Here is a 14,240-nt window from a genome sequence, read left to right as displayed (position 1 = left end):
ATAAAATTAAAGCACATCATACTACATATAATAACACATATTTAATATATACAAAAGAGTTACACAAGATTAATAACACATCATAAAACAACAACCTATATCTGCAACATGTCTTTATTAAACACAAAAGGAATATATATATATATATATAAGACAAAACATCATAAAACAACCTTCACTTTTGTGACACATCTTTACTACATGCACTTATCTTAAATCACTAACACACCTCTTACACATCAAATCTATAATAAATGCATGGAGCTATGATAAAGTTCATTAGCAAGCCACAGTAAGTCTTTCTTCCAAGATTCTGCTCCTATGCTACTTATTCTTCAAAGGAAAACGTCTGTCTTCACAGTGGCATGCTTTGAAAAGAATGCTGCTAACATAAAACATTCTATTTGGAAAAAACTTTGTCCCTTTGTGGTTCAGATTATCTTGACAATTAGCTTTATCCTATAATCTAATTAAACTTTTTAACTTACAAGTATCTAATCATCATAGCACAACCTTACTCAAAGCAACAAAAAAACATTCTCTACTCCATACCATTGTCAGCCAGCCTGATAGTTGAAATGTTACTTAAACTGGTGTCGAAGTTGGCCATCAGTGGTGCTATATACTGTGTTGCAGCCAACCAGCTGTGCATATATTCTCCTACATAGAGAAATCCTGGGAAACAACAGTGAAAACCAAGTTAGGGCCACACACACACACACAATTACTGGAGATTACAAACTCATCAGTCAAAATAAATGCACGTAATAGTTTTAAATTAAACTAACTAATGGATGAGAGAAAGGCTGCATTATAAGAAAATTTTCAGTTATTGACAAGAACCAATTCATTTAAAACAATACAGTACATAAAGAATAAGTATCATTGTACATCACATACATATGATATTAGGAAAACACATAGGTTCAAGAAATCAAAAATACGATATCCTGTAACCCGAGTACTTTAGAAAGTTGGACCTTTCTTCATATATAAATATTTTTAAGCAAACATAAAATTTACCTCCAGTAGCAATCGTGATATTCCTGACAAGATGACCATAAAAAGGGAAGTCAAAGGACAATGATACTGTCTGCAAAGATAAGAGGGAAATCTAGATAACTTTGATAAAAATAAATATATCAACAAAATCAATATCCTCATATATACTTCTAGATTCTAAGCAGTATAAATGCCTATGGCAAAGTAATGACTTGGTTGGCTTTAGAGTTACATATTGTCCCTCTCTCTCTCTCAAAAAATACAAAATCCAATCTAGTGTTATCTTACAATCTATGTATCTTATAATGATCAAGGGTGTTTATTAGTAACTGTAGTGTCAATAATTTGTATACCCAAGAGTTAACCTTTATTAGCAATTATATCATCAATATCTTGTATACCTTAGACAATCTATTACCAGAGTATTGTATAGTTAAGGCAGTATTAATAACTGTAGCACCAATGTCTTCCACTGCTGGGATAGCTTTTACTAGTAACTGTTTTACAATTGTCTTGTATAGCTGGGACATAGCCTTTACTAGTAACTGTATTACCAGTGTTGTGTATAACTGGGACATAGCCTTTATCACAAGCACAGTAGTACTTGCTATGTAGGGATATTATGTATTGCTCATCATAGTCTTAGATATCTTGTATAACAACCTAAGGGACTTTTATAAATACTTAACTTGGGTTTCTGAGGTTTACAAAAGCTGTTAAGACCTTCAGTTTAGCCAAAAAACATCACTAAAGTAGAGACAGACAAGTAGCATAACAGCCAAATGTTCAGTTGGTTATTCTGATATCACAAGGGCTATCTAACAAATGCTTGAAGTTGTTGTGATGATTTACACACCAAAATAGCAGTATAGCGTTTAACTAACTTCAACACATGATGCCTACCAAGACAACTCATTATGCAAGGCTAAAATTTATGCCTTCATAGCAACAGCTATTCATTATAAGATGTTCATTGGTATTGTTTGAAAAAATAGTATATAAAAGATTTAAAGAAAAAAATGATGTAGGGATGGCAATACCAAAAAACACAGAAACAAGGTAGGGATGAATACAAAACCATACAAAAATCCCTACATACGTAGCCACTGAGTCAATGTTTCAAGCTTATGGGAATTAGCCATTGTAAGACTTCATAGCATTATTCAGTTTAAATGCTTTTATTCAAACTTGAATTCATACAAATCAAAGGAGTTCAACACTTAGTTGTAGATAAAAGTTTTTCTTGAAAAGATTTGGCTACTTAGGTAGTGATTTTTGTATGTTTTTGTTTATTCATCCCTACCTTGTTTCCGTTCTTTTTGGCATTACCATCCCCGCATCATCCTTATTTGTTGACCTTTTATTATTACTTATTAATAATTGTATCACCATTGCCCTGTAGAGATGAGACATAGCTTTTATTAGTAACTGTGTCACCAATGTTTCCTGTGGAGTTGAAAAATAAACTTTAATAATAACTGTGCCACTAGTGTTTCCTGCAGAGTCGATACATAGCCTTTATTGGCAATTGTGTCACTGGTGTGTCATGTTGATGTGTATGTATACATTTTTATTGGTGATTCTACCTAACATAAAATCTATTTGATTTAAACATCAAACAACGTAGAGTAGGACATGTAGAGGGATCTCAAAGTAGTTTACAGTTTTGTAATCTACAGTTATGGAGTTCACTCCAATAATACGGAAAATGAAATTAACATGTTCTTACACTTTTTTTTATATTACTGCCTGGAAATATCTTGGAATCTCAAAAAAAAACTGTTAATATTTCTGTCTTAACATAAAAATATTTTCTTTTTCTTTAACACAATAAATTTTATTGCTCAGATTTGTCTTTAAACTTATGAACTGAATAGTTATTGTATATTATTTTGATAGTAAGAATTTTACTACAAAAAATTCACAGCTCCTAAAATAATGATTAATAATTATAAAATGACATATCACTAACAATGTACTCTTCATGTTGCATCTTTTACACTCAAGATATTGGAAATCAAAAGTTATATATCATCAGTTAAAATGCATTTAAGAAACTAAGAATAACTTGTTACCTTGTTATTTTAATACAAATATTACTAAAGTGAGTTATAATTACACGTAAGATGTAATTATACACTTTATACTTTAAAATCACGCGTTACACACAGGCTACGCTTTTAATGACAACAAAAGATAGAATACATTCAAAATATTAGGATAACGTACTGCAGCACGCCTGTGAGAATCTGACAACATCTGATGTGTAATCACTTCAGTATGATTATTTTCCAAATCTATCCAAAATGCTCTTGCTTCTTTAGGATCTGTATATATTGAAGAGTTGTAATAGGTATGATGGTCTTCCTGCAAGAAAACAAAGAGTGATTACTAACACATCGTCATGTTATATGTTGATCTGCAAACAAGAAAAAAATATATTTTACTGTTACACGAACACTTGCTATATGGTGATTCTGTAAAAAAGTAATGTCTACAGTAATATTATCACATTATATGGCAGTCTCTCAATGAGGAAAAAGCATGTTTATGGCACATTATCTTTTGTTATAAGATGATTTCCTTAGAACAGCCACATAGTTACACTTTACAAGATGGGGACACTGTAAGATGTCTATAAATTATTATATATGATATTATAATTCTCACTACTTGCTAACATTTTTTTTTATTATTATTAATATTACTTTGACTGAAGCCAGTAACTAATTAAGCCAACATTATCCAATACCTTAGAGCAAGTACTTGTAGATCTAAGCAAAGATGATATAAATGCAGAGTTTGTGGAAACATTGCTGCAACTCCCCAGTAATGTCTTTAATAGAAGACTATACAAATAAGAAAAAAAAACCACTGGTGAATGAAGAGTTTCATACCAATTTCATTCTCCAACTGTTTGAACATATATGTTGTGGAAACAACTTGGATACATGACTTGTGTCATTTTTTCAGAAAGATCCTTCTTAATTATGTTGCAAATTGTTGCCTGGGGCACATAAATGGCCTTTTCCACTGACCTTAGTGTTCATGGACTCTCATCTGTTATAAAATGCTGCACTTGGCTTATCATATTTTGTGTACTATTTGCTGCAGGTCTCTTTCTGGGTGGTCTTAGTACCTCATGTGAATCCATATTCCTTATTTCTCTAATGTCATTAAGTACAAGAGATATTCCTGTCTTAAAAACCTAAATCATGATCAGAATGCATTTTTTTCATCTAAGTGTTTGAATATTTTGCAACATAAAGGGCCATTACATACCATACCCACAACAATCAATTTTCAGTTGCATTACACTACCTACAAAATAATGTCAAAATGTAGTTCTGATACTTCTTTACACTACAACTTTATATCAATTGTGGTTATCATGTGATTTGCCAATTTATATATTCAAATTTGTTTTAATGAAATGTATTCAACCTTCTATACTCTACACCCAATTAGGATATCTCTAACATCATTTGCAAGAAATACTTACAGTGGCATTGGTGCTGTCTGGAGCCAAGGTCGTGCTGACAGTTGAAGCTTTGATTTTGTAGCTAGTCTGATCTGGATTTGTAGTGATCTCTGTGATGCCTTCATCTTTAACTTTTATATCTACCTTTGGTTTAGGAATAGGTTTCTTCTCTATTACTGTTTTCTTCAGATCAGCTTGTCTTTTCACAAGAAACAATGGCGTCTCAGATCCATCGTATGAAGAACGAAATTCATATTCAAGTTGTTCAGCATCATCTAGAGAGTTTTCTATATCCTGCCTCTCCAGTATCTGGTACAGATTTTCTAGAAAAAAAAAAGATGAAAAAAAAAGAGTTAGAGTTCATTTTATTACATGCATGTAAAAAAAGGTCAGGGTATAACATAAATAATTTTCTGTTGAGATAAATTCAAACTTCATTAGACTGATTGTTAGAAATTTACAACAGATCTGTGAAGTAACAAGTAAGGTTAGTAACTTCTGAAGTCATGTATATGACACAAGAAATGCTTTTGAGAATTATGAAAATTGTACGACGTGTCGGTTGTTAGAAGACACAATCTTGTAAAGATAACTTTGAAATACCAATGATTTGTTTAATACTCAAAATAGTAATACATTATTTCATAGTGTGTTAACATGAAAAATGTTCTTTATTTTTTCTCTTTACTAGGTATCTTTCAAGTTTTTTTTTATTTAAATAACAGAATAAGCAGTATTTACCTTGTCATTAACAAATTTTTTATATGAGGTATCTGCAATGAACTTTACTTAATATACCTTCCAAAATCTATACATAAGTGTTCTAAAGCATATGGTACAGAACTACAAAAGAAAACCCACACAAATATATTTCCACTAGAAAATATCACAGAATCAACTGATGATTTATGTCATATGCATGAAAAAACTTTTGACTTAACATTTACCAAAAGAATATTTTACCTTACTTAGTGAAATATTATAATTTACAATAACAGCTTCTAAAGTGAAGAAATTCAAAAGAAAATAATCTAGAATAAATAATTTTGTATAATTTATTATATTCTATCTATAGTAATTTTTTCTTCCTTTTTTAGGCTCTGAAAATGTAGATTAACCAGATTATGACATCAGGAGATATCATTCAATAGTGTAAATGTATGTTAATGAATATATTTAACTTACACTTATAAAACTTTTATTTATTGTACCTGAACATTAGTGGACTTGTTAAATCTACATGTACAACAACAGGAGATACTACAATGAATGTATCTATGCTAACAATCAAGCAAAACTTACATTCAACCTGAAATGTAGGTAGTAACTTAGAACCCTAACATCAAAACTGAATACTTTTATCATATAATGATGCGTACTTTGATTAAACAAGCCTTTTTTTTCTTTGGCATAAATTACTGCATTCTATCTATATGAAGTTTTCATTTTCCAAGACAGCTTAAGTAATGTAATGTCATAAGAAACTGAAAACTAATCAAGTTCCATGTTACACAAGTGGATCACTCTTTTGTGTTAAACACCGAGACATACTTCTTCACGAGCTGTATTATTCTTCAACAATCATAAGTCAAAAAGCATATTTATTATCACATTAAGACTTGGCAATTTAATAACCAACATTACTCTGCAGTTTTGTTTACGAGACTGCATGCAATACATGAGCCTTTCCTTCCTCCCAGCTAAAACAAGCAACAAGTTACATCCTGTAGTCTTGATAACAAAAAGGAAAATACCAGAAACACACTTCCTTCTTTCACTAATTCATACACTCTAGAATTATCTACATTACAATAAAAATTATGTTACTAGAAATAAACCACCACTACAGCATGAAAACATTATCTCTGTCAGTCTCCAACCACATTTCACAGTTGGGTTTCCACAAAAACCAACCCTTAAAAATATTCAACCTACACTATGTTTTGTCAGTTTCTTTGTGTAGCATATCAAGCAATCTTTGTCTTAAACTCTTTTCCTTCATTTACCTATTTCAATAAAACACTTACCCTCCCCTTCTGATAAAAATCAACTTTGTTACAATGCAAATTTCATATCAACTAGGAGGTGTACCAGATGTCATCAACAGATGAGAAACACTCCAACTTCTCAAACAAAAAGCACCTATAATAATAGGATTTAATGACAATTTCTTTTGTAAAAAGTACACATAGCACCAGACTTTCAAAAATACCTCTTCAGATATAATGAAATTTCCTAAGCAAATGTGACAAGATACCATAAATAACTTAGATCAGCATATCAGTAAATACACTAATTTCTACAACATCTCTGTTGAAGGACAGCAAGAATTCATTAAAATTAAAAATGAGAGCCTGAAACTATTCCCCTCAGAAAAACTAAAAGCCATAAAAACAACCTTCAAATAACATCAATGAATTAAAAGCTGTGACTGTTTTTGATGACAGCACATTTAAAGAGTTATACTAAAGTTGTTGAAAATGACATACAAATATCTTTGAAATCATTCATACACTCTCACAATAATCTTAACCAGAAAGAAAGAATTGCTTTTAAGAAGACCAAAGTATAACAATAAAGCCAGCATACAAAGCTAGAATTATTGTTATTCTTACCAAAGAAGGCTTCTTCATTGAAGTTGTCAGATCAATTACAACAACTTGTATGAAACCTCACTCACATGACCCTAACACTCAGATTACTTAATCTATTGTTGATAAATGTAAGCACTCCTCCAAAATAATCAAACTGCCATGAAAATAAAATAAAAATGTCCAGTGGTTAAAACCCAAGTAGGCTTGACCAGGGATATCTTACCTGTTACCTAAAATACACAAATCTGATAATCATACCTATCCGATAATTTATAACCCAACTCGACAAAATAAGCTTTATGCATCTACTCATAGTGACCACTTCATAAGACATCCACACTACTTTTTCTTCTCACATTAGATATACAACACAATTAATCATTATCAATGAATAAGTCAATAAAGATTGACCATTGTACTATGGATATTTCTTCCCTACATGTTAATATTCCACACAACAAAAACCTAGAAATTGAAAGCTGCTCTAAATCTATCCAAATGTCAAAGTTATTAACCTAGCCAGTCTTGTTTTATCTTTAAACAACTGAATTTAACTACAAGCATAACATTCAGATTAACAGTACTGTCACGTGTACTAAAACATCTCCTAACTAGCTAAATCTTACAAAAGAGAACATTAAAGCCTCACACACAGAAATAATGTATTGATGGCACACACCCCCCCTAGATAGCTAGTGTTGAAACTCTTCAAAATCTTTTTCTGACACTAATTCCTTCCACAAGACTATTAAGTATTCACAAAAATTACTAACACTTTCTGATAAATGCAAAACGGTCGTTTAAAATACTTAAACAGATTACTTGTAAAAACACTAATAATCTCATACAGTGTAAATATATAACAATCAGTATGTTTGGAATACTGTGTTCAGTCTTGGGCTCCTTACCTTATGAAAGACACTGAACTGTTGGAAAGGGTTACTAGAATGGTGCCTGGGATGGATGGGTTGTCACACAAGGAGAGGCTGATATCTCTGAAATTATTTTCTCTTGGGAGGGGGGGGGGAGACTGATTGAGGTGTTTGCTGGCTTTAAGACTTTTCTTTTAATTATTTTAGAGGATGGAACAGCCAAGATGAACCAATAGGTCCCATGTTGTCCCAAAACACTATGTTAAATGCAAACAACACTTATTGGGGCAGTTCTTTTGGATTATTTGATAAAAAATAATGCCAGGTTCATGCCACATACTGATAACGAATTAATTCAGTTCATTAATAAACTTTTCATCATAAACTTTAAAATTAATGTAAGCCTATATACTAATGGTAATAGCATAACTTACTTAACTTAGAAGTTAGATCTGTAGACAAATATGCTAATTAATGAAGTAACTTAATAACAAAATATATATAACTCTCACTTCTAATACTGTATAACTTTTCTTACACTGAACTAATTCTTGCATTTAATACTCAATAACATTCACTTATTACAGGTTCTCATGTATATCGTATCCTTGTTTCTTCATATTGCACGAAATTCTAGATTTTACAGGCCTTAACTTTTCTCCACTTTCTACATAATAGAGCACCGTCATGATTAGCTTCTCTAGCAAACAAACAGCTAAATTAAAAATGTTGAAGATTTAGCTTACAACCGTATCTTAGATGGTCGTATTTCATTTTAAACATTGTTACTGCAATTTCAAGTTAATAAGAGAAAATTACAAGATTTCTTCCAGGAATATAGGTTAGAGCAAGTTTTCTTTTAACCTTCCAATTATTGATTTGTTAATAAATTAGTTCACACATATTGAATGATTTTATGTTTTTATCTTTACAACACTGAGCATAAAGATCTGACCAGAAAACACTGGCGAAACATTGTTTTAATAATTTTTAATTATTCTAGTCTTTAGCGAAATAAAGTTCTTAACTGAACTCTAAAATCTCCCGTCTGTATATTTTAATAGGTACAAATATAAAAAATATACCAGTTTTAAGTTAAATTGTATTCTTTATTCAAAACACAATTATCAATAAAAATTAAACAAATCATAACCAGATCGGCGTTACTCAGGCTGCCATATTGTTTCGAATTCTCGCCCCGAAGTAATTTTTAAGTACTAAATCACGCTTTACTTCCGGAAACGGTGTTGAAATGTTCATTTAGCAAGCTTTGGCAAACCAAACAGTTTCTTTCCGGGATTATCTTGCTATTGCGCGCAAGCGCATTTTCTGGCTAAATTTCATGTTTATTGTGCATTTCAATTACTGGAGAGCAATTTCGTAATTTTATTTCTCTAACGTAATTTACAAAAGGAAAAATCGTTATACGTTTAGTTCAAAGTATTGATAATTAGTTTATAATAGTTTTATAAACTGTTACTTTCCATGTGCTTACAATTCTAAAATTAAGGAAAAGTCTGGCCAGTAGTGTAAACTCAAATAATTTACAGAACGTTCATAAATGTTATGCACTGTTTTCCACAGCATACAAGACCGATTCAGTGGCGCCATTTCACTGTTTTCAGCGAAATCTTAGGGGGAGGGTGGCAAAGTTGAACCCGTAATTTCTAAACTGTTGATGTAGGACGTTTCGGAATTCATAAGTCAACTGTAGTAACAACGGTAGAACCACATGGTTATGAGAAACAACAAAAATAAACAAACATGGAAATATCGACTTTGTAATTTGAATATATTTATATTAGTAATTTTCCATGGCTTGAGTGGGGCGCCTGCTACTGAACCGATTTTATATTACCGTTGAAGTAATATCAATAAAAACAATAAATTAAAATGTAATAGTTACAAACTGAACGCTAAACAAAAACCTTGAGACCAATATTATGAACATTGTTTTTTCACTGCTTCCTATTTATCATGAAACATAACCAGGTTTGAATGGGTAGTGACAGAAAGTTTATTACAAATGTAGAAAGTTTGTTTTTTCAACAAACTTATGTCATCATCAGTTCATCATTTGAATAGTCTCATTCTATGATTTAGAAGATATTCTCTTGTCTGAGAACACCTCTACTTTTCTATCAATTTTTTGTTAAAAAATGTTCTGGTTTTACTAAAACAATTAGACCATGAGTTTTTTGGGTTACTCTTAGTCAACAGTATAAACACGTGTCTTATTTTTGTATAGATTTATTTTATTAATATATACGAAGTAAATCCATGTATGTCGAGAATGACTTGTATTATATTTCCCAGGAACAGTGGTAGGTACAGTTCCCAGTCATGCATGGGTGCTCAACCACTTCAAGATTCTAAATAACGTCATCATATTACGGAGTATACATACCTGTTTTACATGGTGAATAATAGGCTTGACTGAAAAACTTCCTTAAGTTTTAGATTTGCACTTAATTCTCTGGCTTGTGCATCACTTTTTAAGTACATTGTACCTGTATTTGGTTTCGAGTCATCCAACCATACAGATTAATCTATTTGTTTGTATATATTTTTGGTTACTTTTAACTTGACTGATTGTTTTTATTTCTGAGTACTTCTATGGCAAAACATTATCTTGTGATTCACTACACAGACAACAGAAAATAAGATTACAAAAAAACATTTTAAAGTAAGAACTACTTGTACTGAGATAAAGTTTATATGGAGAGATAGTGGTTTTTTTTTGGAGAAAATATTTTTTATGGGAATTTATGAATATTTAGCTGTAACAGGTTTTTCTTTTTTTATAAGTATTTTGTGAATATTATACTTTTTAAAAAAATGAATATCACATTATGTGAGTGGAGGACAATAACTTGATTGATAAAAAGTTATTTTTGTATTTAAAATAAAAATTTTTAAGGTTCAAATTGATTTGTTTCATGACTGGTATGTTTGGATAAATATATTGTTATAAATATTTTAAGCTAATTATAGATTTTTCAACTGCTTTCTTAATGCATAGAAAATGTATTTGATTTAAGCATTTTCTGATGAGTAGTTGTGTGTCAGAGATAGTAATGAGAGCTTAACATGTTTAAAATTAGCTTCTCTGTTATTCAGGTGTAACAAAAAATCACAAGTAATGATGGTTTCTCTTGATATCTAATTGACACTTATTACAAGCTACATTAACAATTTGAAAATATTTTAATACGACTGATCTGTGTTGTACAGACCAAAGTTTACCAATCATAGTGAATGAAAGCTGTTCAAAACAACATGTTAAGATATACACGTATGATATTAGTTGACAAATGATTGATCTTACAATTAAGTATTAAGGAAATTATCTTAATTATTAAACTTCTATCCAGTGAATATGCAAATTCAAGTGACAGGAAGCTATATTTACCCATTTAAAAAGGAATATATTTTATAATTATTATTATTAAAAGTACAACCATAATTTTGTTTTTTGGACGTAAGTTACGAGTATTTTTCTCAGCATAATATACATTACATTGTAGTTGATATTGGATCTCATATTAAAAAAATACTTGTATATACTTCAAACATCTTAACTCTTTTTCATAACATGACACTAGATATGTTAGAAAAAAAGGGGGTAACTTTTTGTTGTAATTTCTGAACATATACAAGTGCTGAAAAGTGCAATGGAAAGTACACTTTAAGTTTAGACTTGCCGGTAGCAGTTGATGATGATATATGTTGATAATAAGCTTTAATCTTAAAGATTACTTTATAGAATTGACATTAAGGATAAATAGTTTTTCAATCATAAATTCACTTAAGCCATTGTTTGATCATGAAGTAGATTTTTCTACATGTGTATTAATTGGTGTGTTTGATAGTTATATTAGCCAAATACCAAGGTCTGTCCATTTTAAGAGGTTTAATTTGGTATAAATTAATATTCTAAGCACCAGTACAAGATATTTTTTCTATAAGTTTCTATTTCTGAAAACTATATTATCAGTTATTTTAATAAATGCTAAGTACTAAAGATTATTTCCATAACAAATTTCAAAAGTAACAGAAAATAAAATTAGCTACAGATAATATATATTAAAGAATAAAAATTTGACATTAAAGTGATAAAAATATATATATATATTGATAATAAAAATAAAAACAACAATGTAAAAATTAGTAAGATATAAAATGGAAATGTACATCCCTCGTGTAGAAATAAGTAAAATGAGTGCAAGCAAAATAATTTTTTATCTAATAGATAACTAATTAAAGGTTGAGCAGTTTTTGTAGTGATAACCAAATAGGTTTGTTTCATTTCTCTATCTGTTACAGCTCTAAACCCAGTTTTGATACCCAAGATAACCATTTCATTGTTCACGTGATCAGAATAGTTGAAGTGTTGGGCAAAAGGAAATTTTTCTTTGTGTGGATAAAAGATTTGCAGTTGTTGAAGCACTCTCTTAACAGAGCACATGGTACTTTCACAAGTAGTTCCTATTCTGTGAGCTGAACACAAATTATCAGGGGACTTCAGTGCTTCAACTTAAAAATTTAAAAAGCTAAAAAAAACAGAATAATTGAAAGCATCAATAAATTACAAAAAAATATTTTGGCAGTGCTCACCTGGCATTATTTGGTACCAGGTTATTGCTGGCAAAGTGTTGTTTCTAGCTTCATAGTTTGGTTGCCAAAAAATATGTTAAAAAGTTAAATACTTCATGGCAAAAAAAGCCAATTATTGTGCTTTTCTGAGGTTGAAAATAAGATTTTAAAGAAAGTTCCCAATTTCAAACACCATATATATTATATATTGTAATAAGTCATTGGTCAGACCTTTTAGAAACATATCACACATCAGAATATGAATCATGTTAGTAAAGATTTATCACTGACTAATTCTTTTAAATAAATTTTATATCTATAACAATGTCTAATAATATACTCACTTTATTCGTTTCAATAATGTTAAATAATCCATACAATAAATAATGCTTAGTACAGGATACCATGATAGTGGAGTTCCTTTAAGTCACTTCCTATGAACTAATGAGAGTACTCTTACTGAATGGTACATATTTATTATGAGGGAGATAAAAGTTCCAAGATAGTTATTATTTGGAGAAACATAAAGTTTAAAATGAAAAAAAAAAAAGTAGCATATTGTGTTTAAGCTGTATGCTTAACATGCTCTGATACCTTGTTGTTCTGATTTCATGATTCAAGAAGAGTGATGAATCTTAACTCAAGCCACATTTATACTAAAATAATGTCAAACAATTACACCAGTTTCTGTAGAAGCATATATTTTTTAACAGAAGTAATTAACTATGCAGATACATTTCACATGCAATTTTCATTAAATACTACTTAGTTACCAAGACTGACCAACATACACACACATAATTTACAGACAACAAGACCTATCTCAATTGTCCCATTAACTAAACTTAAAAAAAAACTCAAAGCCAGCCAGTATCATTCAAATATTTATCAAGTCTTCCCTTAAACTCCTTTTTTATTAACTGCATCCATGCCACATTTGAAGGCAACCAACTCCAAAGACCAAACACTGTTAGAAAAAGCTGTCTTAGCTGAAGATGACTCCTACTATGCTAAAATTTATACTTTTGTCCCTTAGTCCTACTATTCTCATTACTAAGTATGAAGAAAGAAGGTGCATCAACACTATAAACTCCCTTAATAATCTTACACACCTCAATCAGATTCCATCTAACTATTCTTTTTTTTCCAGAGAAAACAATTCCAGAAGTCTTAATCTGTTCTCTTATAACCTTTATATCCCAAGTATAATCATAATATCCCTTCTCTGAACCCTTTCCAACAATTCAATTCCTGAGGTAAGGCACCCAAAAGTGAACACAACACACCAAATGTGGTTTAATAATGACCCCTACAGTGTCATTATAACTTCTTTAGACTTGTATTCAATATTTGTGTAGATACAACCTAACATCCTTTTTGCCCTACCACTAGCAACAGCAGATTATGACATTATAACTTCTTTAGACTTGTATTCAATATTTGTGTAGATACAACCTAACATCCTTTTTGCCCTACCACTAGCAACAGCAGATAATGACATAATAACTTCTTTAGACTTGTATTCAATATTTGTGTAGATACAACCTAACATCCTTTTTGCCCTACCACTAGCAACAGCAGATTATGACATTATAACTTCTTTAGACTTGTATTCAATATTTGTGTAGATACAATCTAACACCCTTTTTGCCCTACCACTAGCAACAGCAGATTATGACATTATAACTTCTTTAG

At 30.5% G+C, this 14,240-nt stretch overlaps 1 protein-coding gene across 2 annotated transcripts in view; it reads right to left on the bottom strand.

Annotated features, from left to right (window-relative positions):
- The window catches only part of LOC106461478 (plexin domain-containing protein 1-like), a 33,316-nt gene that overhangs the window by 12,584 nt on the left and 6,492 nt on the right, over positions 1-14,240 (bottom strand). For both annotated transcript variants that reach the window (XM_013921302.2, XM_013921303.2), the window contains exons 2-5: positions 4,505-4,806; positions 3,232-3,369; positions 1,024-1,093; positions 553-675 (exon numbers count right to left, since the gene is read on the bottom strand). In XM_013921302.2, the coding sequence (XP_013776756.1) occupies positions 553-675; positions 1,024-1,093; positions 3,232-3,369; positions 4,505-4,806 (633 nt within the window). The remainder of the gene's footprint in view (positions 1-552; positions 676-1,023; positions 1,094-3,231; positions 3,370-4,504; positions 4,807-14,240) is intronic.

Source organism: Limulus polyphemus, unplaced genomic scaffold (genome assembly GCF_000517525.1).
Source record: "Limulus polyphemus unplaced genomic scaffold, Limulus_polyphemus-2.1.2 Scaffold967, whole genome shotgun sequence".
NCBI classification, from domain to species: Eukaryota; Metazoa; Arthropoda; class Merostomata; order Xiphosura; family Limulidae; genus Limulus; species Limulus polyphemus.
The sequence above is the reverse complement of the archived record's forward strand: the minus strand, read 5'-3'. Positions and strand labels throughout refer to the sequence as shown.